The sequence below is a fragment of the Paramisgurnus dabryanus genome, chromosome 15 (genome assembly GCF_030506205.2).
Source record: "Paramisgurnus dabryanus chromosome 15, PD_genome_1.1, whole genome shotgun sequence".
In the NCBI taxonomy this organism is placed as follows: Eukaryota; Metazoa; Chordata; class Actinopteri; order Cypriniformes; family Cobitidae; genus Paramisgurnus; species Paramisgurnus dabryanus.
Window position 1 is genome coordinate 10,657,235 of NC_133351.1, and position 24,612 is coordinate 10,681,846.

At 40.8% G+C, this 24,612-nt stretch overlaps 1 protein-coding gene across 1 annotated transcript; it reads left to right on the plus strand.

Annotated features, from left to right (window-relative positions):
• Positions 1-249: 249 nt before the first annotated feature.
• LOC135733081 (high affinity cGMP-specific 3',5'-cyclic phosphodiesterase 9A) lies at positions 250-23,733 on the plus strand. The gene is made up of 14 exons (XM_065251394.1): positions 250-637; positions 1,761-1,922; positions 2,051-2,102; positions 3,216-3,318; positions 3,422-3,564; positions 9,369-9,428; positions 15,774-15,951; positions 16,426-16,548; positions 17,121-17,213; positions 19,338-19,405; positions 19,489-19,591; positions 19,678-19,782; positions 21,295-21,441; positions 22,304-23,733. The coding sequence occupies exons 1-14, from the start codon at positions 550-552 to the stop codon at positions 22,472-22,474; spliced, it is 1,596 nt and encodes a 531-aa protein (XP_065107466.1). The 5' UTR covers positions 250-549; the 3' UTR covers positions 22,475-23,733.
• Positions 23,734-24,612: the final 879 nt, after the last annotated feature.

Sequence of the window (24,612 nt, forward strand, 5' to 3'; positions counted from 1 at the left end):
GTCCACATCGACATTAACGTTAATAAGAATAATATTAATGTTTTCAGTTGTAGTTATTTTTATTTATTTTTTAAATCTCCTCACATATGTGTTACTAGTGTTTTTATAAACCCTTTTTACCTACTTATTTTAAAATATTAAATAAGGCGCTGATGAAAATTTTGAGACAATTATATATCTATTTCTTTGCAGGTTTTTCATTTAATGTATTTTCTAATATTTTACAATGTGTTTATGGTCTTATGTGAATTTTATCATTTTTATTGTGATTGCTTTACACTTTACTACTTAATACGTTTTTCCGTTATTGTGGTAATATTTACAAACATACACATGTAAAAATCGACAATATTACTACTTATAGGTTTAATACTTAAGATAAAGGTTTAAAAATAAAAAATAAATTCTTGTGAAAATGACACTTTTGTCGTCATCTGTCTCGGAGAGGCTATAAAGGGGCGGGGCTTTTGAATAGTAGGCGGTGTCAGTGATGTACTGTACACACACATCATTTAGCAAAGGTGAGAGTGCAGCAGTTTATCACCTGACATGGCAACTAAAATCATCTATTTTACAGTACATGGTAGACCAGAACAAGCAGAGTTTCCTGTTGACTGCCCTGCACAAGATGTAAAAGGTAAGGTCTCAAGTTATATTCCTAGTCCAGTTTGCAGAAAATGATTTGTTAAATGTCTTGTTTTGGTGTTTTGTACTGGCATACACTATTAAACATATCTTAAATGTGCTCCTGTCCTGTAGCTCAGTTGGTTGGGCATGGTAGCAACACAAAGGTCATGCATGGGTTTGATCTCCAGGAAACACACATACTGATAAAAAAAACTATAGCTTGAATGAACAGTATGTTGCATAAACGTAAATAAAACTAGTTCAATTATTTGTTGTTATTTATATTTTTTATGCTCAGTAAGTCAAATTTAGACATAAGTATAAAAGTATCTAATGACAGATACAATAATTCATACCGTCATATATATATAATTTTTATTATTCAGATAAAGAGTGCCGGTTATAAAACAGTCTCTCTGTGAATGGCTTTAATTCATGCACTGCAACATCAAATAAGTTGTATATGAAAAGGTTTTTTTGTTATGGCTCTCTGCCCTCATTAGCTTTTATTCCCCTGAAAGCGAGCATGAGGACGGTTCTGCTTCTGAAGGGCAGTGAAAGCAGCATCTTTAAAGAGGCTCCTCTCACTTTTAGCCAGTAGGATATGAAGAGCAATCCTGTTGACCTGGATAGCTAATACATCATACGTTATGTTAAGACCCCTGTTCAGTTGTTTATGTTTAAAGTGATACATTTCCAGCTAAGGCTATTTTAATATATCTGTGTATAACCATTGTAAATTTATATATTTACTGATGCTCAAATAAATACATCCTTCAGTTAGACATCTCGAGTCCCAGGTGGTCCTGACAGTCTGCCAGTCCTCAAGCAACAAGCAGGGTCCCATAACATATGACATTTTCGGTATTAAATCGCCTTTTTTTACTTTTTAACCATAAAATTTGCATTAATGAATTTGGCAGGGAGATGCTTTTATCCAAAGCGACTTACAGTGCATATATATACTGCTTTTTTTATTATGTGTGTGCCCTGGGGTTCGAAACCATGACCTTTGTATTGCTAGTGTAATGCTCTACCAATTGCGCTACTACCATAAGTAACCCTCTTCTGAAGATGTGAAATGTGATGATATGGTATGTTATAAATGTATGATTTGTGTGTTTGCAATACAGACCTTTTCCGAGCTGCGGCTGAGGCGGGACCTCATGACATCTTGAAACTCTATAATACTAAAGGGAATCTAATTAATATCTCCCCTCAGCTGGCTCCCAACAGCCCTCACTCATGCTATAAACTGGAAGTGGTCGCTGCAGATTGCAACAGTGAGGTGTTAGGTATTCTCTAACGTAGCACCAGGACTAGTCTGTAACACACAGTGACAGCCAGAAAGTATCTTTTAGTTACTGTATTGTATCAATGTGACAATAATGACCACATGTTGAACCAGTTTGCAATCTTTCAGGTACAGAGCTGCCCGTTGCTCTGGGATTCGACCTCTCATCTATGGAAAAAAGGTAGACAAAAAGTTAGATTTCTGTAAAAAGACCTTTATTGGCTATCATCATTTTAGAAATTTCACTAACCATATGTGGGTGATTCTCACAAAATCCAGATTTAGAAGGTGTCCAGCATCAGAATTTTTAAAAAGCCCTTAAAGCCAATTTTCTTTTTTTGCACATATAAGATTAAGGTCTGAACTTTAAAACACATTTCCTATAGAATTATTTAAAGTTTTTAGATTATCATTATAAAAATTATCATTACCGCAACATGATATTACATTAAATATATGCATTTACAAACTCATGTTTCGGTAATGAGAACTTAAATGTTGTCTAGGTACTATGACAAACAAAATTTCAACTTTTATCTGGAGAGAAAAAATAAGAACTGCTTACCTGGTAGCCATCTTGTGTGTCACAGTCAATTATGTCCCTTCCAACAATTTTTTTTTTTGAAAATGTTAGTTCCTTGAGGGCTTAAACAATGAATGAAAATTGTTGCGGAGGATGAAAAAATTGGTCTCGGACACATTTATATTCCTTATTATTGTCTCTACATTTACCAATGATCACCAAATACCACATGTTTCTTTACTGTAAATGTTTATAGTATAACATGCACTGAAGCTTTTTTATTTTTTTATTATAAATATTTCCATGTCCCCTACGGAACCCAAATCCAGTCATGGACACGTTGCGGTAATGAAAATTTTCCCCTTAAATGTGGAAAAAACAACAAAATTGGTTTGAAAATCATGTGCATAATAGTTCATGAAGAGATGTTTGTAACTGTATGCTTCCGATTTTGATAATCTTACTTTGCATTTACTTTTTTATAAAAATGTTTCTTGACACAGTATAAGTCTAATTTCGCGAGAATCACCCATATGCCATTGGTCAGGCTAACAGAAAGTACACCCCAAACTGTTCACGAGTGGTTAGACCAATAAATAAATTGTAGTATTGGCTGAGTAAAGATTGAAATCAATATAAAATCAATGATTGAAATCAAACTTTGATGCTCCAAATCTATTAATTAGATTTTGAGACTTGAACCTGAATTTCACAGAGAGGGTCACATATTTTCAAAAATGACAATTTTACTATTAATTGTCTTTGAATCAGGTTACAGAGTCTGGAGAAAAGAATCCTTACTGAAGCGGTAGAGACTCCTGCCATTGTCTATGAGATGAAGAGACAAGTGGAGTCATTCAGAGAGAAGCTGGAGGTATAAACTGCATTATGAGGGTATAATCACATATTACTATTAATTAATGACTGTTATTTTTAGTATTTTAGCATACATTTTAGCATCAAGTTTTTCTCTGCAGAGTGTTGAGCATTTGAGCTGGTTGGGGCTTTTCAAAAACATGTCTGAGGGCACTCACAAGCCCTCCCCTTTCTACCATAAAAGGACTCTACGCAAGACGCGTGAGGAGTGTGAGCCCGTCAGGGAAAAATTCCTCCAAATGAGGTGAACTCACTGTTGCTTACCTAGAAGAAATTCACCTGCTGAAAAGACCTGCATATGTTGTGAGACCACCTCTGTCAACCAGCTTCATCAGAATAACCATGGTGGTTGACCAACTTCAACAGTGGTTTATCAGTTTGATCAGCACTAACCAGTCTGGACCAGCATGGATGTACATGCTGGTCTAAGATGGACTTTTCAGCAGGGATGCAATTTTGTCAATATTGTGTCTGAATTAAAGGCGGGGATTTTTGAAAAACACACTTGTAGCCAATCATCAGTAAGGGGTGTGTCTACTAATCAACATCGTTGCCTGGGTTGCCTATGTGTGGGGCGGGTCTATCAAAAGAAGGTCCAGATTCTATTGGGGTAGGGGCGTGTTTGTTTAGGTGATTTCAAATATCAACATTGGCTTTCAGAGATCATGACCCTCGTCTTTAATTATGAAACAAGAAATGCTTCTGATTTACTTGTTTTTAAACTAGCATCTGTCACGGTAGGAAATCCACTGTTTCCTCCGTGTCATGTTTGTGTGTGTGTTTGTTACTCACTGCTCTGCCATGTGCTCGTTAGGCTGATGCCGCTCACCTGTGTGTTGATTGCCTCGCTCCAGCTGCTCATCATTACATCTCCTCCATAAATACTCACATGACTCTCTGTTCCCTGCCAGATGATCACTTTCTGTTTGGTCCTCGTGTTGTGTGGTTCTACGTCTCAGTCTTGGATTACGAGTTGCATTGTGGATTGTTTATTGTCGTCGTCGTCTCCGTGTGGATGTTCCGTGTACAGTCTGGATTCACCACTGCTCACCACTCCACCAACGCCGCACTCAATAACCACCTACCACCGTAGTCCTCGTCACCATTGCCAACAACACCGGACATTTCCTGCTTGTGTCATTTCTCTCTCTGTGTTTATAAATAAACATTGTGTTTTCACCTGCAATTGCTTCCGCTCAGTTCGTGTCATTACAGAATCATCTGGCCATACATGGAAGCAGCAGGAGACCAACCCACGGCCACGCTGGAGGAATTTCTCCAGCGAACTCTGGCTCGTATGGATCTTCAGGACCAGTCGATCAACGAAATGCGAAAGGCCGTCCATGCAATGGTGACGAAGGTGTCCGAGCTCTCTCAGCGTTCCTCTCATCCTTCGCCTCCCACTGCGCCACCCACACCGCCCGCACCATCTTCTCCTCCAGGGGGTGGTTTTCCTCCGGAGCCTCGATTACCGATCCCTGAGAAATACTCCGGTGAGCCAAATTATTGCCGTACTTTTCTGTCTCACTGTTCTCTGCACTTCGCTCAACAGCCCCGATCGTTTTTCCTTGAGGAAACTAAGGTGGCGTTTACTCTCTCCCTACTGAAGGGCAAGGCTGCCCTCTGGGGGACGGCGGTGTGGGAGAACAACGACGCCTGCTGTTCTTCGTTCACCCTCTTATCCGAGGAAATGAAGAGGGTGTTCGATCGCTCCGTCGCCGGGCGAGAAGCTGCTCGCCTCCTTACCGAGCTCAGACAGGAGAACCGAACGGTATCTGACTACGCGATCGAGTTCCGGACCCTGGCGGCGGAGTGTAAGTGGAACGAGGAGGCGCAGTGGGATCATTTCCTGCATGGGCTTTCGGAACGTATCCAGCGGGAGATCGTCACCTCGGAACTACCCACATCTCTCAACGGGCTGGTGGATCTGGCTATCCGTGTCGACGCTAGGCTGACCGTAGCGGACCGTAGAAGAAGACCTACCAGCATACAGCGCCGACCTGAGTCGCCCAGCCCTCCCAGAGAGACACCCAGCAACGTTCTCCCCGATCCTGAGCCCATGCAGGTGGGTAGAGCTCGGCTTTCCCGGGAGGAGAGGAACCGGCGGAGATCCCTTGGTCTTTGTTTGTACTGTGGCGAGACGGGTCATAACTGCCAGAGGTGTCCGGTAAAAGACCAAGCCCGATAGTAAGACGGAGGCTACTATCGGGCGGGATCTTTGCTCGCAAGACCTCGACGACATCTACTCTCCTTCCGGTGAAACTACGGTGGTCCACCAAGTCACACACCGACCACGCACTACTGGACTCCGGGGCAGAGGGGAACTTCATTGACTCTTCACTCGCACGTAAGCTACAAATCCCCGTCATCCCACTCACTCACCAGATTGCACCCTTCGCTCTCAATGGACATGAATTACCCACCATCAGTCACACCACTGCCCCCATCACGCTTATCACCTCAGGCAACCATACCGAAAAGATTTCCTTTTTTGTTACAGACATCTCTCTCTCTCCCATCGTCCTTGGTCATCCCTGGCTCCATACCCATAACCCTAAGGTCGACTGGAGACTGGGCTCAGTCACCAGCTGGAGCGAGGAGTGTCATAAGTCTTGTCTTGTCTCTGCGTGTCTTACTGTTTCTGAGTCTGTGTTTCAGGGGGAAGCAGTGGATTTGGCTAACGTGCCCGCGGAGTACCACGACCTGAAGGAGGTGTTCAGTAAGTCTCGGGCTGATTCTCTCCCTCCTCATCGTCCCTATGACTGTGCCATAGATTTATTGCCAGGTACGTTTCCGCCTAAAGGCAAGTTATACTCTCTATCCGTTCCTGAGATGGAGGCCATGGAGAAATACATTTCTGATTCTCTGGCAACGGGGTTCATTCGCCCTTCCTCTTCTCCAGCGGGGGCGGGGTTCTTTTTTGTGGGGAAGAAGGACGGATCCTTGCGACCTTGTATTGATTACCGAGGGCTGAATAACATAACGGTAAAGAATACTTATCCTTTGCCGTTGATGTCTTCAGCCTTCGAGAGGTTGCAGGGAGCGTCTCTCTTCACTAAATTGGACTTACGTAACGCATATCATTTGGTTCGCATCAGGAAGGGGGATGAATGGAAGACTGCTTTTAACACCCCTCGTGGCCATTTTGAGTACTGCGTGATGCCTTTCGGTCTCACGAACTCGCCAGCAGTCTTCCAAGCACTCGTTAATGACGTGTTGCGAGACATGGTAGATCAGTTTATTTATGTTTACCTGGATGACATACTGATTTTTTCTTCGTCTCTCCAGGAACATTTGCAACACGTACGACGAGTGCTTCTGCGGTTGCTAGAGAATGGGCTTTTTGTCAAGGCGGAAAAATGCGTTTTTCATGCACAGTCTGTTTCTTTTCTAGGACACATCATTTCGACTGAGGGTGTTCGCATGGATCCTGAGAAGGTTAAGGCTGTGGTTGATTGGCCATCCCCAGAGTCTCGCAAGGCCCTGCAGAGATTTCTGGGGTTCGCCAATTTTTACCGGCGTTTCATTCGCAATTTCAGCCAACTAGCCGCACCTCTGACCGCCTTGACCTCCCCTAGTTTGACGTTCAGGTGGTCAGACGCAGCCGAGGCTGCGTTTGCCAAACTGAAAAGCTGCTTTGTTTCAGCTCCCATTCTCGTCTCACCTGATCGCACACGTCAATTCATAGTGGAGGTCGATGCGTCAGAGGTGGGGGTAGGAGCAGTGCTTTCCCAGCGCGCATCCTCAGACGGAAAGGTTCATCCTTGCGCGTATTTTTCTCATCGCTTATCTCCTGCGGAAGTTAATTATGACATTGGCAATCGAGAGTTGTTGGCAGTCAAGTTAGCACTGGAAGAATGGCGTCACTGGCTTGAAGGGTCAGGGGTACCCTTTATTGTATGGACGGACCATAAGAATCTCGAATACATTAGAACCGCCAAAAGACTTAACTCCAGGCAGGCTCGGTGGGCTTTGTTTTTCGGTCGTTTCGATTTTACTCTTTCTTACCGACCGGGTTCCAAGAACATCAAACCCGATGCTTTATCCCGCCTTTTTGAGCGTTCCGATCGTACTGCCACTCCCGAGCGGATTTTACCGGAGACCATCATTATCTCCGCGCTCAGATGGGAGGTCGAATCGAAGGTATTGACAGCCTTAGAAGGGGTAACGCCCCCGGCCCGTTGCCCACCGAACCGCTTATTTGTGCCGGAGGAGTTACGGTCAGACGTCCTCCAGTGGGGTCATGGTTCCAGTGTTGCCTGTCATCCAGGGGTTAGTAGGACTAGATTCCTAGTTAAGCAACGATTCTGGTGGCCAGGTATGGCTCGTGACACTCACGATTTCGTCTTGGCTTGCTCGGTTTGCGCCACTGGTAAGACTTCCAATCGTCCTCCAGATGGGTTACTTTTACCGCTGTCAGTCCCTTCGAGACCCTGGTCCCACATCTCGCTAGACTTTATTACCGCCCTCCCGCCCTCCCAGGGTAATACGGTGATTTTAACCGTAGTGGACCGGTTCTCGAAGGCGACTCACTTTATTCCCTTGCCCAAATTACCTTCAGCCAAGGAAACAGCGGTAACTGTCATTGACCACGTCTTCCGTATACATGGCCTCCCGACAGACGTGGTCTCTGACAGAGGTCCCCAATTCGTATCCAAATTTTGGCGTGAGTTTTGCAAATTGCTAGGAGCGACTGTTAGTCTTTCGTCAGGGTTCCATCCCCAGAGCAATGGCCAAACCGAGCGAGCCAATCAGGATGTCGAGAGGGTGTTACGATGTTTGGTTTCCAAGAATCCTTCGTCCTGGAGTCAACAACTCTCAGTTGTGGAGTACGCACACAACTCTCTGCCAGTGTCATCCACGGGCATGTCTCCTTTTAAGTGTAGTCTAGGTTACCAACCACCAAATTTTTCTAGTCTGGAATCCGAGGTTTCGGTCCCCTCCGCACACGCATTAGTCCAGAGGTGTCACCGCACCTGGACCAGAGCTCGTAGAGCTCTGCTCCAGGTGAGGTCGCGCACCAAGGCTAAGGCCGATCGCCACCGGTCGAAGCCTCCCCGTTACGTCGTCGGTCAAAGAGTGTGGCTTTCTACCCAGAACATTCCGATGCGTTCCGTCTCGAATAAACTTGCCCCCAAATTTATTGGCCCGTTTTCTGTTACCAAAATCATTAATCCGGTAACAGTGCGTCTGAGCCTTCCTCCGGCGTACAGGAGGGTTCACCCAGTGTTCCACGTCTCCAAAATTAAACCGGTGATTTTTTCCCGTCTTAATCCGCCTGCCCCGGTTCCCCCCCGCCTCGTCTCGTTAATGGGGAACCGACTTATTCGGTTAATCGTATTCTGGACTCCAGACGGAGGGGACGCGGATTTCAGTACTTGGTGGATTGGGAAGGTTACGGTCCGGAGGAGAGAAGGTGGGTTCCTGCTCGGGACATACTGGATCACCGCCTTATTGATGTTTACAATCAACAGGTAAAGCAGGCTGGGAACGTCAAGGGGCGTTCCTAGGGGAGGGGGTACTGTCACGGTAGGAAATCCACTGTTTCCTCCGTGTCATGTTTGTGTGTGTGTTTGTTACTCACTGCTCTGCCATGTGCTCGTTAGGCTGATGCCGCTCACCTGTGTGTTGATTGCCTCGCTCCAGCTGCTCATCATTACATCTCCTCCATAAATACTCACATGACTCTCTGTTCCCTGCCAGATGATCACTTTCTGTTTGGTCCTCGTGTTGTGTGGTTCTACGTCTCAGTCTTGGATTACGAGTTGCATTGTGGATTGTTTATTGTCGTCGTCGTCTCCGTGTGGATGTTCCGTGTACAGTCTGGATTCACCACTGCTCACCACTCCACCAACGCCGCACTCAATAACCACCTACCACCGTAGTCCTCGTCACCATTGCCAACAACACCGGACATTTCCTGCTTGTGTCATTTCTCTCTCTGTGTTTATAAATAAACATTGTGTTTTCACCTGCAATTGCTTCCGCTCAGTTCGTGTCATTACAGCATCTGATTACCATACTGATTTTTTATTCTTAAAAAAATAGTTCTCTTGAAGTTTCCGAAGAGGTGAGACAGTATCTTAAAACGCCAACTTTTGATAACTGGTAAGTTACCATGTATTATTCATCTATGCCTAGTTAAATACAGTTTTACATTCTATGGAACCTTTAAAGATATCAAGGTTATATTTTTACGAAATGTTCTTCACAATACGTAAGATGATTTTATGTAGAAAACAATAAATCACAAAAAATGACTTCAGATGGGTTTTCACAGGCAGGATATACAATGTAATTATTAAGAGGAAAACACCACCGTTTATCAATATTTTACCTTGTTCTTACCTTAACTTAGACAAATTTATCTATTTTTCAATGCGTGCACTTTTAATCTTTGTACAGCGCCTCGTGAATGTGTTAGCATTTAGCCTAGCCCCATTCATTCCTATGGCCCCAAACAGGGATGAATTTAAAAGCCACCAATCACTTCCTTGTTTTCCCTATTTAAAGACTGTTACATGAGTAGTTACACGAGTTAGTATGGTGGCACAAAATAAAACTTTTGTTTGTAGCCATAGGAATGAATAGGGCTAGGCTAAATGCTAACACATTAAGCGCTGTACAAAGATTAAGTGCATGCATTGAAAAAAGATGGGTATGTATTAATTCTTCTAAGTTGAGGTAAAAACATAGTAAAATATTGAAAAACGGTGGTGTTTTCCTTTAACCTTGATATGACTTAATATTGGAAATAAATTGAAACATCTTCACAGTTGTGGTAACCGCATCAGAGTCCTGCACCTGTCATCCCCCAATAGCAAATTGTTAGTAAAGCAAAGCACTTCTAAAATAAGCATAAAGAACACAGAGGAGAGTCCTTTCATCTGCCCGAAGAGCCTCATATCAATATCAATGGTACTGATCGAGGTCTACAAATCAAAAGCACTTCTTCAGAGCAAAGGACTGGAGCTCTGTGTTCACTAATGCATTAATCTTACGAGTGGAGTTGTTGAAACCAGGCTTTTCAAATCATCAAGATAGTTCTCCAAGAGGTTAACACACAAAAAAGGAAATGTTGTTTGTTTATTCATCAGCATTAATGAAGACGTAAGGGATAAACAGTAATCTATGAATAATGAAAATAATGTGTGTTATGTAAAATGTATAAATGTGTTGCTTCGGATGTTTAGTAGTCTACACTAAAAATGCTAGTGTAGCAGAGCGGTGCTAGAGAGAGAACATGAGCCTAAGATTTTAAGGAACTCCGACTACGCCACCCCGGGAATTGCACCCGGGGAAATCTCAAATTACCCCCAAAATGATGGGTGAAGGACACAGGTTCGGTCCCTTATAATAAAGTAGGCAGGAGACGTGGGTATCATACAAAATGTTACAAAATTTTATTGATACAATATTTAAAAACTCTCAATTAAGACACACCAAGTACTCCTTCAAAAGAAAAAGGAAGACAATACTAATAACAAAAGTAGAATCAAAACAAATAAAGAAAAAGGATGTTACCAGCAGGGCTGAGGCTCCCAACGGCAAAGGACAGAGTTCAGTTTGAGCAGAGCACACTTCCACACAACCACACACACACCAAAGTGCACTCAAACCACACTACGAAACACACAAGATGTTACACAGCACACGATGAGAAGCACCACCACCACTGTAGAAATTCCTGTCACCCGTGGGACCCCAGCTCACATTCTCACAACTCCTTTAAAGTGACCATTGATACGATACACAACCGGCAGAGACCAGAAAACATTTGGAGGGTTAATTACACATACCACTCCCCTCTGTCACAGTGTATTATTCGGGCCACTAGACCACACACACAAGGGCACATTACAAATATGAGGAGTCACGTGCAGCAAACAAATTATAAATAAAAAATAAATTCACAAAAGAAACAAAATATTTAAATGGGTTGGAAAGGGGAAAATCACAGAGCATCATTGAGTCTTTAAAACAGAAATGTTCATGTCCCCAACACGTATATGAATTGGAGCACTACGGTGCGATTTTACAAAGATTGACCAGACACCAGCAGCACCCTTTAATAATGGCAACCCATCCACACAGCAGGCAAACTTAGCAGCGCTAAAACAGCGCGAAGAGGTAAGCGGCAGAACTAATCACGGCCCGGAACGAGAGGGAGAATCCTAAAGTGGATGCAGATATAAACATTACTAATCCACATCATCACTTTCGCTTAAAGTTGCGGGTTATGCACTTACCGCTTCTTACACCAGGCACAACACCTTACGGACACCGGCATACAGCTGTCATGGCAGCCACCAGTGCCCTGGCATACAGGGAGTCAGCCTGAGAGGCTAGCACTCTTAAAAGCCATTTAACAGTGCTAACTGGCACCAACATCGGAACCAACACACTAGAATTCAAATTTCATTTTAAAATCACACACAACACATTAAAATAGCCATATGCTAAGAGCTAGCACGCTTACCTGTAACGACCGTCAACAGACACGGGGGGAGGGATCAGACATGACACACACAAGGCGTCAACCAATCAGCCCTTAAGTAGAGAGCCCTACTCTCTGATAGGTAAACACAGCTGTCAATCACCTTCTCCCACTACATTCCACCCCAAGTTTCTGCGACGTCGTCCCGACGGTGATGCAATTAAAAACCTACCTCAGAATTTAGTCCCAAGGACAGAACAGAGCACCAACTGTACTACCCACTATGCTAGACACGGAACCGGTGCCTGCTAATCGTAGGAGATGGTGTAGGTTAAAGTACCGACCTGCAGTACCCTTTCTAATGACAACACACAAGCTTCTCATGTGCTAAGGATTGAATCAGATGGTTTCACCCCAGATACTGAGGGACCCCATCTGAAAATGACTGACCTGTGTGGGGGGTACCTCTCCTACCTATAAAACTCATCAGATGGTTTCACCCCAGATGCTGAGGGACCCCATCTAACAACAAATAACATGGGACCGATTAGTACCCAACCCCACCTAAAAATCAAAGTCACGGGCAAATACTATTGCAGCAATGCCCTACCTTTAACTTATCCTCCTTACACTCTCAAAGAGAATAATAAAAACGTTTCCCAACCATCCCAAGGTAACTAGCCACAGGAACATCTCCTGGACTATAAATGTAACCAGATGGTTCCACCCCAGGTACTGAGGGACCCCACCTGAAAATGACATGAGGGTTACAATACATCCTGCCCCCATCAGAGATACCAGTCACAGGCAAATGCTGCTCCAGCAATGCCCTACCTTTAACTTATCCTCCTTACACTCTCAAAGAGAATAATAAACGGTTTCCCACCCATCCCAAGGTAACTAGCCACAGGAACATCTCCTGGACTTTAATTCTAACTGGATGGTTCCACCCCAGACTCTGAGGGACCCCATCTACCAAGGAATTAGGAGAATAGTGTTACTTCGGTCATATCAACACAGACTTCCAGTAAACTGACAGTACCGGGGTCTACCTTTCCTACAGCAGGCGGTCCAACAACCCGGCTGGAAGACCGAACCCTAATGGCAAAAACAGAACTGCATCACTCATGCAGAACAAATGACAACACCTGAGTTCAAGGCGTCTATGATGTGCCACATCAGACATCCCCAAAACCCACCCATAGAATCCAGTTGGCTCTCGACTTAACCCATGTTAGCAGATCCTCCCTCTCGTTCCAAAAATAATTCATTGTCTACCTTAAACTACCAAATCATTCATTCACATGACTTGCATAGTTAGGAATGACCCAACCGTAGACGTAAATTTAAAATACATACTCGCCTCAACGTGCAGACCCACCATAAGGGGAGATTTCTGGTGCCTGGTTTCCAAACACTACAATGTACACATAAAACAGAACAAATGCAAGCATAAAAAAAATACCCACGCCTCTGCACTACAAAGGGACCCTGCCGACTACGCCAGATTGTAGCAGAGCAGTGCTAGAGAGAGAACATGAGCCTAAGATTTTAAGGAACTCCGACTACGCCACCCCGGGAATTGCACCCGGGGAAATCTCAAATTACCCCCAAAATGATGGGTGAAGGACACAGGTTCGGTCCCTTATAATAAAGTAGGCAGGAGACGTGGGTATCATACAAAATGTTACAAAATTTTATTGATACAATATTTAAAAACTCTCAATTAAGACACACCAAGTACTCCTTCAAAAGAAAAAGGAAGACAATACTAATAACAAAAGTAGAATCAAAACAAATAAAGAAAAAGGATGTTACCAGCAGGGCTGAGGCTCCCAACGGCAAAGGACAGAGTTCAGTTTGAGCAGAGCACACTTCCACACAACCACACACACACCAAAGTGCACTCAAACCACACTACGAAACACACAAGATGTTACACAGCACACGATGAGAAGCACCACCACCACTGTAGAAATTCCTGTCACCCGTGGGACCCCAGCTCACATTCTCACAACTCCTTTAAAGTGACCATTGATACGATACACAACCGGCAGAGACCAGAAAACATTTGGAGGGTTAATTACACATACCACTCCCCTCTGTCACAGTGTATTATTCGGGCCACTAGACCACACACACAAGGGCACATTACAAATATGAGGAGTCACGTGCAGCAAACAAATTATAAATAAAAAATAAATTCACAAAAGAAACAAAATATTTAAATGGGTTGGAAAGGGGAAAATCACAGAGCATCATTGAGTCTTTAAAACAGAAATGTTCATGTCCCCAACACGTATATGAATTGGAGCACTACGGTGCGATTTTACAAAGATTGACCAGACACCAGCAGCACCCTTTAATAATGGCAACCCATCCACACAGCAGGCAAACTTAGCAGCGCTAAAACAGCGCGAAGAGGTAAGCGGCAGAACTAATCACGGCCCGGAACGAGAGGGAGAATCCTAAAGTGGATGCAGATATAAACATTACTAATCCACATCATCACTTTCGCTTAAAGTTGCGGGTTATGCACTTACCGCTTCTTACACCAGGCACAACACCTTACGGACACCGGCATACAGCTGTCATGGCAGCCACCAGTGCCCTGGCATACAGGGAGTCAGCCTGAGAGGCTAGCACTCTTAAAAGCCATTTAACAGTGCTAACTGGCACCAACATCGGAACCAACACACTAGAATTCAAATTTCATTTTAAAATCACACACAACACATTAAAATAGCCATATGCTAAGAGCTAGCACGCTTACCTGTAACGACCGTCAACAGACACGGGGGGAGGGATCAGACATGACACACACAAGGCGTCAACCAATCAGCCCTTAAGTAGAGAGCCCTACTCTCTGATAGGTAAACACAGCTGTCAATCACCTTCTCCCACTACACTAGGTTGTTTTAATTCATTATTACACGGCTCTCTGGAATGCTTGATTCTGATTGGTCAGTTGAGACATTTGCAGGTTCGTTCTTTTCAAATAATAACCGCTCCAAAGTAATAACGCATAGCCGGTACTACTTGTGTGTTTAAAATCCCTCCGCGCCAACAAAGATTACTGTTTGGCGCCATCTTGTGACAAACACTAGACAACCACAATTAAGAATGGAAAATTTTGACATTAATTTTAACATGTACGGAGAAAAACAAAACATTTAAACAGTGGATAGAAGAACGAACAACGACAAGACACAGAGAGCTTACTGAGAATGAACTTGACAAAATAGAGCATGACAGCTACGAAGCCAACACAAAAAAAAAAACAGAATGGGCATTAAAACTTCTCAAAAACTGGCTAAAAGAGAAAAAAATGGAGACAGACAAGTATGAAGCAGAGGATCTTAATAAGGTATAACGATCATTTTATGCATCTGTGCAAAGTTCACGGAAGGATAAAAATGTTAATTTAAAAGAAATATGCCAATAAAATGTTTCAAATTCATATTCATGTCCAGTTTTTTTTCTTATGTGGCAAGTAGCCGTGTAATAAGCGGGATAATGTAGAGGCAGCCTGTAGTTATCGCGAAATAAGCCCCTTCGGTGTGATACAAGACCCTCCCTGATCACACTGTCAGGGCTTATTTCCCGATAACTACCGGCTGCCTCTACGTTATCCCTTACTTGTTGGGTAAAATATGGACACATCCAACAGGGCGGGGTCCATGATTTTTAGAAAAGGGAGTTGGGCCATGTACCAAAACACACTTGTAGCCAATCAGCTGTAAGGGGAGTGTCTACTAACCGACATCGTTTCCGGGGTTGCGTATGTGTGGGGCGGGCCTATCAAAAGAAGGTCCAGATTCTATTGGAGTGTGTTTGTTTAAGTGATTTGACATATCAACATGGGCTTTCAAAGATCATGCACCCCGCCTTTAAATTCAGTTGGTTGAAAATTTTTAAACTCCGAGTTTGGGTTTGTACTATAACATTTTGCTGTTCTATGAACAAGTTTTACTGTCTTCCTCCCGAAATAAAGATTTTGCCCTGTTGTACTGTAGGCAATGGGAAGATGCTGAGATAATGGTGCTGCTTCAGGTGATGTACACAGACTTGGATTTCATCTCTACCTTCAACATTGAGCCGGATGTGCTGCAGCAGTTCCTTTATGAAGTGTATCGACGTTACAACAACATCCCTTTCCACAACTTCAAGCACTGCTTTTGCGTCACTCAAATGGTGAGGTATAAAAAGGGCAATCAGTCCCAAAATTAGACTTTCATCCAGGCACTTCAATTATCTTTGCCATCTGCTTGTCACACACTAAAATAAATGTTTTAAACTTCTTGCACTGACATATATTACATATATCAGTACCATTGTTTTTTGTAAGCTATGTTTGTAAAAACTGCTTAAATGTCCTAATATGGGTTAATCTTAACCCTGTCCTGGAATCTGCTCAATAGTGTATTGTACACTCTCAGAAAAAAAATAACAAAAGCTGTCATTGGGACAGTACCCTTTTTAAATGTCCTAATATGTACCAATCAGGTACACGTGAGGTATTAATATTTATGTACAAATATGCACCTTTTCAAAGTGTACAGTCTCACTGACAGCTCTTACCCTTTTCTGACAGTGCATTATAAAGGATAACATCCATGCTTCTGTTATATTGTCATGGTGAACACTCATGTCTCATCTGTTTGGCAGATGTATGGTCTGATATGGCTAACAGATCTCAGGAGTAAGATTGATAGTGTTGACCTTCTCATCATGCTTACCTCAGCTGTCTGTCATGATCTGGATCACACAGGCTACAACAATGCCTACCAGGTGAGATGAACATAGTTTCACACATTTTCATTGTAGAACAAAAGGTGCTAGAGAAGGTTCTTCATGACAATGCCATATAAGAACCATTAAGTCAAACGTTCTTTAAAGAGTTAAAGTTTTTATGATCTAAAGATTCTTTTGTGTTTCTCGGATGTTAAATGTTCATTATGGGAGCATACAGCTTTAAATGGTTCTTCTATGGCATCATGTGCCACCTTAATTTTTAAGAGTGTATAGACGGTTTCAGCAGTAAAAACATAAACAAGCGGCTTTCGTGGTCAACACGTAATTTCTGGTAAACTCAGTTAAGAATAAAAAATACAGCAAAGTACTTTAAACCTAGTTTATTTATATAACGAGCAAAATAAACAACACGTAGATTACATAGAAAGCCAAAAAATGTGTTATTTTTGATGAGGTATTTGTTCAAGTGTTCAGTTTAGCAACTAGTCAGACCATTAAAAAAACCCTGAAACTGGAAGTAAAGTTTGGACAAGATGTGTATCGCATCACCACACGTGTGTCCCATGAAACCGTCTATAAGCAACTGATGGAGCTTTGTATGGTTTCAGATTAATGCACGTACTGAACTTGCCCTGAGGTACAATGACATCTCGCCACTGGAAAATCACCACTGTGCTGTAGCCTTTGAAATCCTTGAAAAGGTAAACCTGTTTATTATTTGGAATATATGAATGGTAATGGAAAATACTCTTTTAGCAGAATTTATATGTATTATTTGGTTTGTGAACTGTAGTGCTTGCATAGCAGTACTGTTGATAATTCTCAAACATTCTGAGTAGAGGTTTATTTGAAACCTTAGCTCCTTAAAGGCGGGGTGAATGATCTCTGAAAGCCAATGTTGACATTTGAAATCACCAAAACAAACACACCCCTACCCCAATAGAATCTGGACCTTCTTTTGTTAGACATGCCCCTTACTGCTGATTGGCTACAAGTGTGTTTTGATACTTGGTCCGACTCCCATTTCCAAGGTGTTTTTAAAAAATCATGCACCCCACTAGAGTTCTCAACGGGCCTGAAAATTACAACCCGACCCGGCCCGTGGCTTTTAAAGCCCGGACCCGATGTAACCCGACACATCAAAGTGAATTATCTGTCCGAACCCGACCCGCGGCCCGACCCCGCCGACCCCCCCTGCCTTTTATTTCTCATACATGTAGGCTATTATAATGACCAGCAGACGGAAATTCAAATCAAGCTTTAATGTTCACGCCTTTTAACAATACAAACAACTGAAACAATAAACTTTAAATATAGGCTATAAATATGCCTTAAATAAAAATCACACAATAATAAATAAAAAGAACTCAAACATGTACCCAGCCAGCGGCTTCTCCTCCTGTACTAGCAAGCAACGGTGAATTCACCTGCGGCAAGTTTACTTTTCTCCATCTCTTCTTCTCCAGGCAACAGGCGTGGTGCACGCAGTGATAGCAATAAGCTCCGGGCGGATCCGCTAAGGATCCGCTCTGAAGCCGCCAGCTCGTGTCTGGATCCGTTACTGATCCGCTCCAGAGCTTATTGCTATCCCCCGCCCCTCTCTTTCTTTCTTTACGGTGAACAGCAGTGATGATTAATAATTTTTTTTCACGGAGCGTAAAAGATTAAGCCCGAGGTCCGACCCGACCCGACTCATTTGCTTATATTTTTGACCCGAACCCGGGTTTGTCGGGCCGGCCCGACCCGTTGAGAACTCTACACCCCACCTTTAAAGTTCCCGTGAACCAGAAGTACATTTTCAGAATTTGATTGAAGTTTATGAGGGCACATAATTTTTTTTTAAATAACGATTTACACGGCTTAATTGATTATAATACAAACTGCAATATTACATAAAAATTGTCCGGTTTGATTTTATTGGAACTAAGTATTAAGCCGAAAATTTTCCATATATATATATATATGTAGTTCTGCTGAATACAAAGAAAGTTATTCCGAATGTTTGTAACCAAGCAGATCTGGGGCACCATTGACTTCTATAGAAGCCTATGCAAAAATAATATTATGGAAGTGAATGGTGCCCCAGATCTGTTTGGTTATTAAAGAGCACCTATGGTCTAATTTACGATTTTACATTTCCTTTGGCGTGTAAGTGTGTATTAGTACATGTTAATGATATGCAAAAGGTACATACCCCTAAGTAAAGATGACACAAGTTAATCTCGTTTCTTGGACTACAACAAACACACGGATTGTAGGCAACAGATTACTTCCTGGGCCTGTTGACGTAGACAAGACCGACATGATCATAATTCCTCCCGCTTCGGACTCAGCCAAGTTAACACCGGCTAGCATTGCATTTGCATTGCAGGTAGCAAATCACAACGTACAGAATAGCTGGTCAATCAGGCCAATCACAACGTAGTACGTAATATCCGGAATATCTGGAGCTACAAAAATGTATGGTATGTGGAAAATAATGTGTTTTTTCAATCACAAACCACGCGAACACATTGTATTATACTAAATACACAAAATAACATTGTTTTTTTAGCAATGAAATAGGTGCACTTTAACTTTTTTCAAAATATCTTCATTTGTATTCAGCAGAACAAAGAAATGCATTTTTCTGTGACTTATCCATTTAAGGTCATAGCTCTTGACCAATCAGAATCAAGGACTGGAATTAACCATTTTATAAACTGTATGTAACCATTTGTAGAGGCCTATACTTAAAAATAAGGTTACAGTTGATTCAAGTGTGCTTACTTTAAACCAGACGCTTGCTGTTTGTCATGAAATTCACTTGTATTTACTTTTTTCAGACCGAAAGCAACATTTTCCGAAACTTGTCAATGGAGCAATTCAAAAGAATAAGAGAGGGCATAATTAAGTACTTGTCTACATTTATAATACACATACCAACTGCATATGTGAACAGAAACAATGTCACAACCACTTTACTCTTCCCCGCAGGTGCATTTTGGCTACAGATATGACCAGACATACCGAGATCCTCAACAAGTTCAAAAGCATTTTACCTGTGTTTGACTTCGGCAACAAAGATCACAGAGATGTGGTGAGAACAATCATGTCTGTCAGGAATTGTTATTGGATCAAAACACACGATTTAAGACACTTACTGCATGGCCACTTCTTCTGCAGCTGATGATGATAATGATTAAAGTAAGTGACATCTCCAATGAGGCGAGACCAATGGATGTGGCAGAACCATGGCTTGACTGTCTGCTGCAGGAATTCTTCAACCAGGTAACATCTAAAAAACTACACGCAAAGCTACTAGCATGGACCACAAAACCAGTCATAAGTAGCACGGGTATATTTGAAGATTTTGGTTCCAAAACGCAATAAATCAATTTTGACTAATTTGGGTACAAATGTGTTTTCTATACCAAGAAAGTGACAAGATGAAAACACTATTTTCTGTTACAAACTTTCACATAGCATCTCTGGGTTATAATAACATTAACATTTCAAATCCATAATTTGATTTTCAAAGATTTATTATAAAACTGATAATTTTTTTCCGCAAAATGCAATAAATCCATGACATGTTTTTTTCATCTTGTCCATCTATTGAATCAATCTATAAATGTGCATTCATCTTTGCCATGTTATATTTATTTAGTTGACTAGTGGTATACACTGATTAAAAAAATAAACATTAATGGCATTAATCAAAACGCTTACTTTGTCATATGAAGAACACTTTCATTGCTGCTGTCATCCTTGGGACGTTGCTCTATACTTTTTTTGACAGCGATCAGCTGTAAAATGTTTTGGTCCTGCTTGATTTTCGTTGGCTTCGAGTAAAACAATGGAAAGTTTTTCATAAGATCCCCTGGGGTCATTGTGTTAGCATGACAGAAGCTTGATGCTGTCGGGAGAACAAGCAACAGACGGCATTTTTCCTTCACTGGAAAATTTTTGTAATCTGTTTGTTGAGTATAAAGTAAATAAGGAAAACTTGGATTCTGTATGTATTCTAAGCACTGCCATTATTGTTTACAATGCATGGAATGGTGCGCTGTGATTGGTTAACTGGATTTATTGCATTCTTCAGAGAATGAGGACTGGCGTTTATTGCGTTTTTGGAAAAAAAGGGAGAAAACATGACAAAATAACACCGCAGATATTGGATTTTGCGTAAAATTAAAAATTTACTTTTTAATACTGATACAATACTGATTTTGGTGGTAACTATTTTTTTTGTAATGGCGTTGATCACGTTTTGGAACCAAACTCTTTATTTTTAGTCAACTATACATCTAGGTCAAAATTATATTTTTTTAATGCCAAAAATATTAAGTAAAGATTGTGTTCCATTAAGATATGTTGTACATTTTCTACACTAAATATTTCAACAATGTATTTATTGTTAGTAAAGTGTTGCTATTTTCTTAATATTTTGACATTTTTGGACTCTCAAATTCTAGATTTTAAAATAATTGTATCTCAGCCAGATATTGTCATATCCTAACAAACCAAAAATCAATGGAAAGTTTATTTTTTTCAGCTTTCAGATAATGTATACATCTAAATTTCGAAAAATTGGTTTTTGTGGTCTAGGGTCGCATATATTGTTCTGAAATATATTCACATATATCGAGCTTTCTAGTATGTATAGTTACACATAAGTATTTAGCAATAAACAACACTGTTTAGTGATTTATATTTATTTTATACAATAGCCTTTAACATAAGATAATTGCATAAGCAAATATTATCATTATTATAATTAAAAAGTTCCAATATGTTTAGAGTGACATGGAGAAGTTGGAGGGTCTTCCTGTCACCCCATTCATGGATCGAGATAAAGTGACCAAACCTTCTTCTCAGACTGGCTTCATCCGCTTTGTTCTCTTCCCTCTCTTCATTGAACTTGCCAATTTATTCCCAAGTCTGGAGGTAAGAAAGTACCCAAAATGTAATTTTCCACAGGCTGGTCTTTCATAATTCAAATGAAATTACTGGGTACATATATGCACTCTAAAAAATGCTGGGTCATTTTCAAGCCAGTGTTGAGTCAAAAAGGGACAGAGCCAGCCAGTGTGTTAAATTAACCTAGAAAATGTTTATATTTGGCCCATTAATGGATTAAAACAACCCAGCATTTTGGATTGAAACAGCCTAGAGTATGTTAAATTACAACCCAATGAGTTCATCCTTTTATTCTGACATTACATTTATTTTACACTAATTGCTGTTTAGCAGAACAAATTAAGATCTTGTCTGTGATTTTTGCTCTTACTCAGAGTCTGCTGTTTATTGCCAGTTTTTGCAAGTAAAGCTGTGACACTATTATCTAGGGTCGCTTTAATCTCTTTAACAACAGCTTTGTGAAAAATGTGAACATTTGCTTATTCACATCTTTGATTCCCTAACCATCTTTCTTTCTAACCCACAAGTCTAATTCTTAAAGGACTAGTACACCGCAAAATGAAAATGTATATATTTACTCAATGTTATGTTTTTTCAAACCCGTATGTTTTGGAACACTCACCTTAAGTATTTTTGTCCCGGACATGTAATGGCCAGGATTTCCGGAAGTCAACCGCATACTTCATCGAGGTTTATTATTCCAGTTTTTTTTCAGACTGAGTAAGGTCATGTTGAGAATTGAAATCACACTTTGATGCTTCTAATCAGATAATTTGGTTATGAGACTTTAGCCTGGATTTCAAAGACATTATTTTGTGGAACACAAAAGCATCATGTTAAAGATTGATAGCCTCATTCACCATTTACTTGCATTACAACTTTTTTACAGCAACATATCATTGATCCGGTGCGGAAAGCTCTTGACTATTACACAGAAATGGAGAAAGCACTGGAGAGGGAGAAACTGAACCGGGCCCAGAGTGAAAAGATGATCAAGCCCAGTACCTCAAAAGATCCAGAAGCTCATTCAGAGCATTGTGGAGCAACAAAGCCCCTATAATCTGACGTCAGACTTTCAAAAAAACATCCTGTGAAGAAAGTACAAGTTTAATGTTGGGGATTTTATCAGTCTTCATTGTTTGTTTAAAGGTGCATTGTGTAACTTTTAGAAGACTTTTTTAATATTATTTTTTTTTAAAGTATGTATGTGAAATTCTAGCTTAAATAACCACATAGATAATTTATTCTAACATGTTAAAATTGCCACTTTGTAGGTGTGAGCAAAAATGTGCCATTTTGGGTGTGTCCTTTAAAATGCAAATGAGTGGATCTTTGCACTAAATGGCAGTGCTGTGGTTGGATAGTGCAGATTAAGGGGCGGTATTATCCTCTTCTGACATCACAAGGGGAGACAAATTTCAATGACATATTTTTTTTACATGCTTGCAGAGAATGGTTTACCAAAACTTAGTGACTGGGTCGATCTTTTTCACATTTTCTAGATTGATAGAAGCACTAGAACTCAATTATAGCACTTAAACATTAAAAAAGTCAGATTTTCAAGATATGTCCCATTTAAAAGAAATGCTATATATAACTATATTATCAGTGGTGTATAAAGACCCTACAAAATAAACGATTGTTTTTATTACCTTTGAATGATTTTATTTACATACACCGCAGGTCCCCTTACGTTGCCATTTCGTGCCACCATGTTTCTACAATGGAACTAAATTGACTGCTCTATAGAGTGCGTTTTGTCACTTTACATACTAGTCCCGTAGATTTTCTTTGCGTTTTAGCTTTGGACTGAGCTGTTCAATTTCAGACTGCCATATTCAAGATGCAATTCATAATCTCGCCACTAGATGCCGCTAAAAATCAACACAGGGGAGTGATTGCAATATATATTTTTAGGCAGTTTCTGATTGTTTCTCAAAATGTGCTTTAAAATGTTACTTTTACAAGATTAATATATTTTATTTAAAAATGGGATTTAAATGGTTTCACTATTAACAAAACAAAGGTGCCATAGAAGAACCACTTTTGGTTGAATGGTTTTATAAAGAATCCTTAACATCTGAACAGCCTTTCTGAACAGGTTCTTTGTAGTGAAAAAAGTAAGAATGAAACTGAACCTTTGTTTGAATGGTTCTTGCAGGAACCAAGAATGATTAAAAAACAAGGTAAATAAAAAGGCTTTTATTTACCATGATCTGTGTAATCCAAAATATTATAAGAAACTTAAGAATGTGTCACATAGGAGGTATTAGACTATTTAGCTAATTTGATTATTGGTTAAAATAAAACTGTCTTTAAACCTTAATTTTTTCTGTTTAAATAAAAAAGATTGCAATAAAAAATGGCTTTTTTTGTTTTCCATTGTGAATAAGGCATTGAGAATGTCTCCAAATTGTCTCCATCACGGATTAATACGGAGCCCCTAACAGGAAATGGAGCAAACATTAGCTAAATTCACGTGAGCGTGTGATAATTTCACGTGAGCACGCTAAACTAAAAAAAAAAAAAAGAGTTTCCCGTGAGCACATGAAAGTTTCACGTGAGCACATGAAACCCTTAGGGGCTCGGTAGATTAAGAGGGATATTTCACCCCAAAAACGAAATTCTGTCATTATTTTCTCACTCTCATGTTGTTACAAACCTGTGTTTTTTTTTTTTAACACGAAGGAAGATATTTTAAGGGATGTTTGTAACCGTTTATGAGCCTCATTTACTTACTTCCATACAGTGTTCGAATTGAAGGGGGTCTGGGGGGGTCCCGGACCTCCTATAAGCCTTAAGGGACCCCCCATAAAGCACAAAAATATAAATTAGGGGGGTCCCCTGGTTTTTATTAAAATTAAAATACTACATAAATTTAAAATCCTCATTTTGCGTGTCACAAAGCGATACTGTCCGTTATTTGTCCCAATTTCGCAATAAAATAATTCAAATGACTTCTGTCTGAAATATAGAAACTCGCAAGTGCGCCTCATGCTGTTTTCTGGAGGAATTGACAGACGAGTTAATGTCTCTATCTGCGTGTGGAGTATTTTTTATCTCAGTTGCGGTAAGAATCTTTAGTAATCTTTAGGTTTAAGGGTTTTTTAAAAAATCTTCTCAAACAATTATTTCATAACAGTGGCAAAGCTATTCACTCAGACTGACGGCTGGTCAACCCAGTCACACAAAATATTT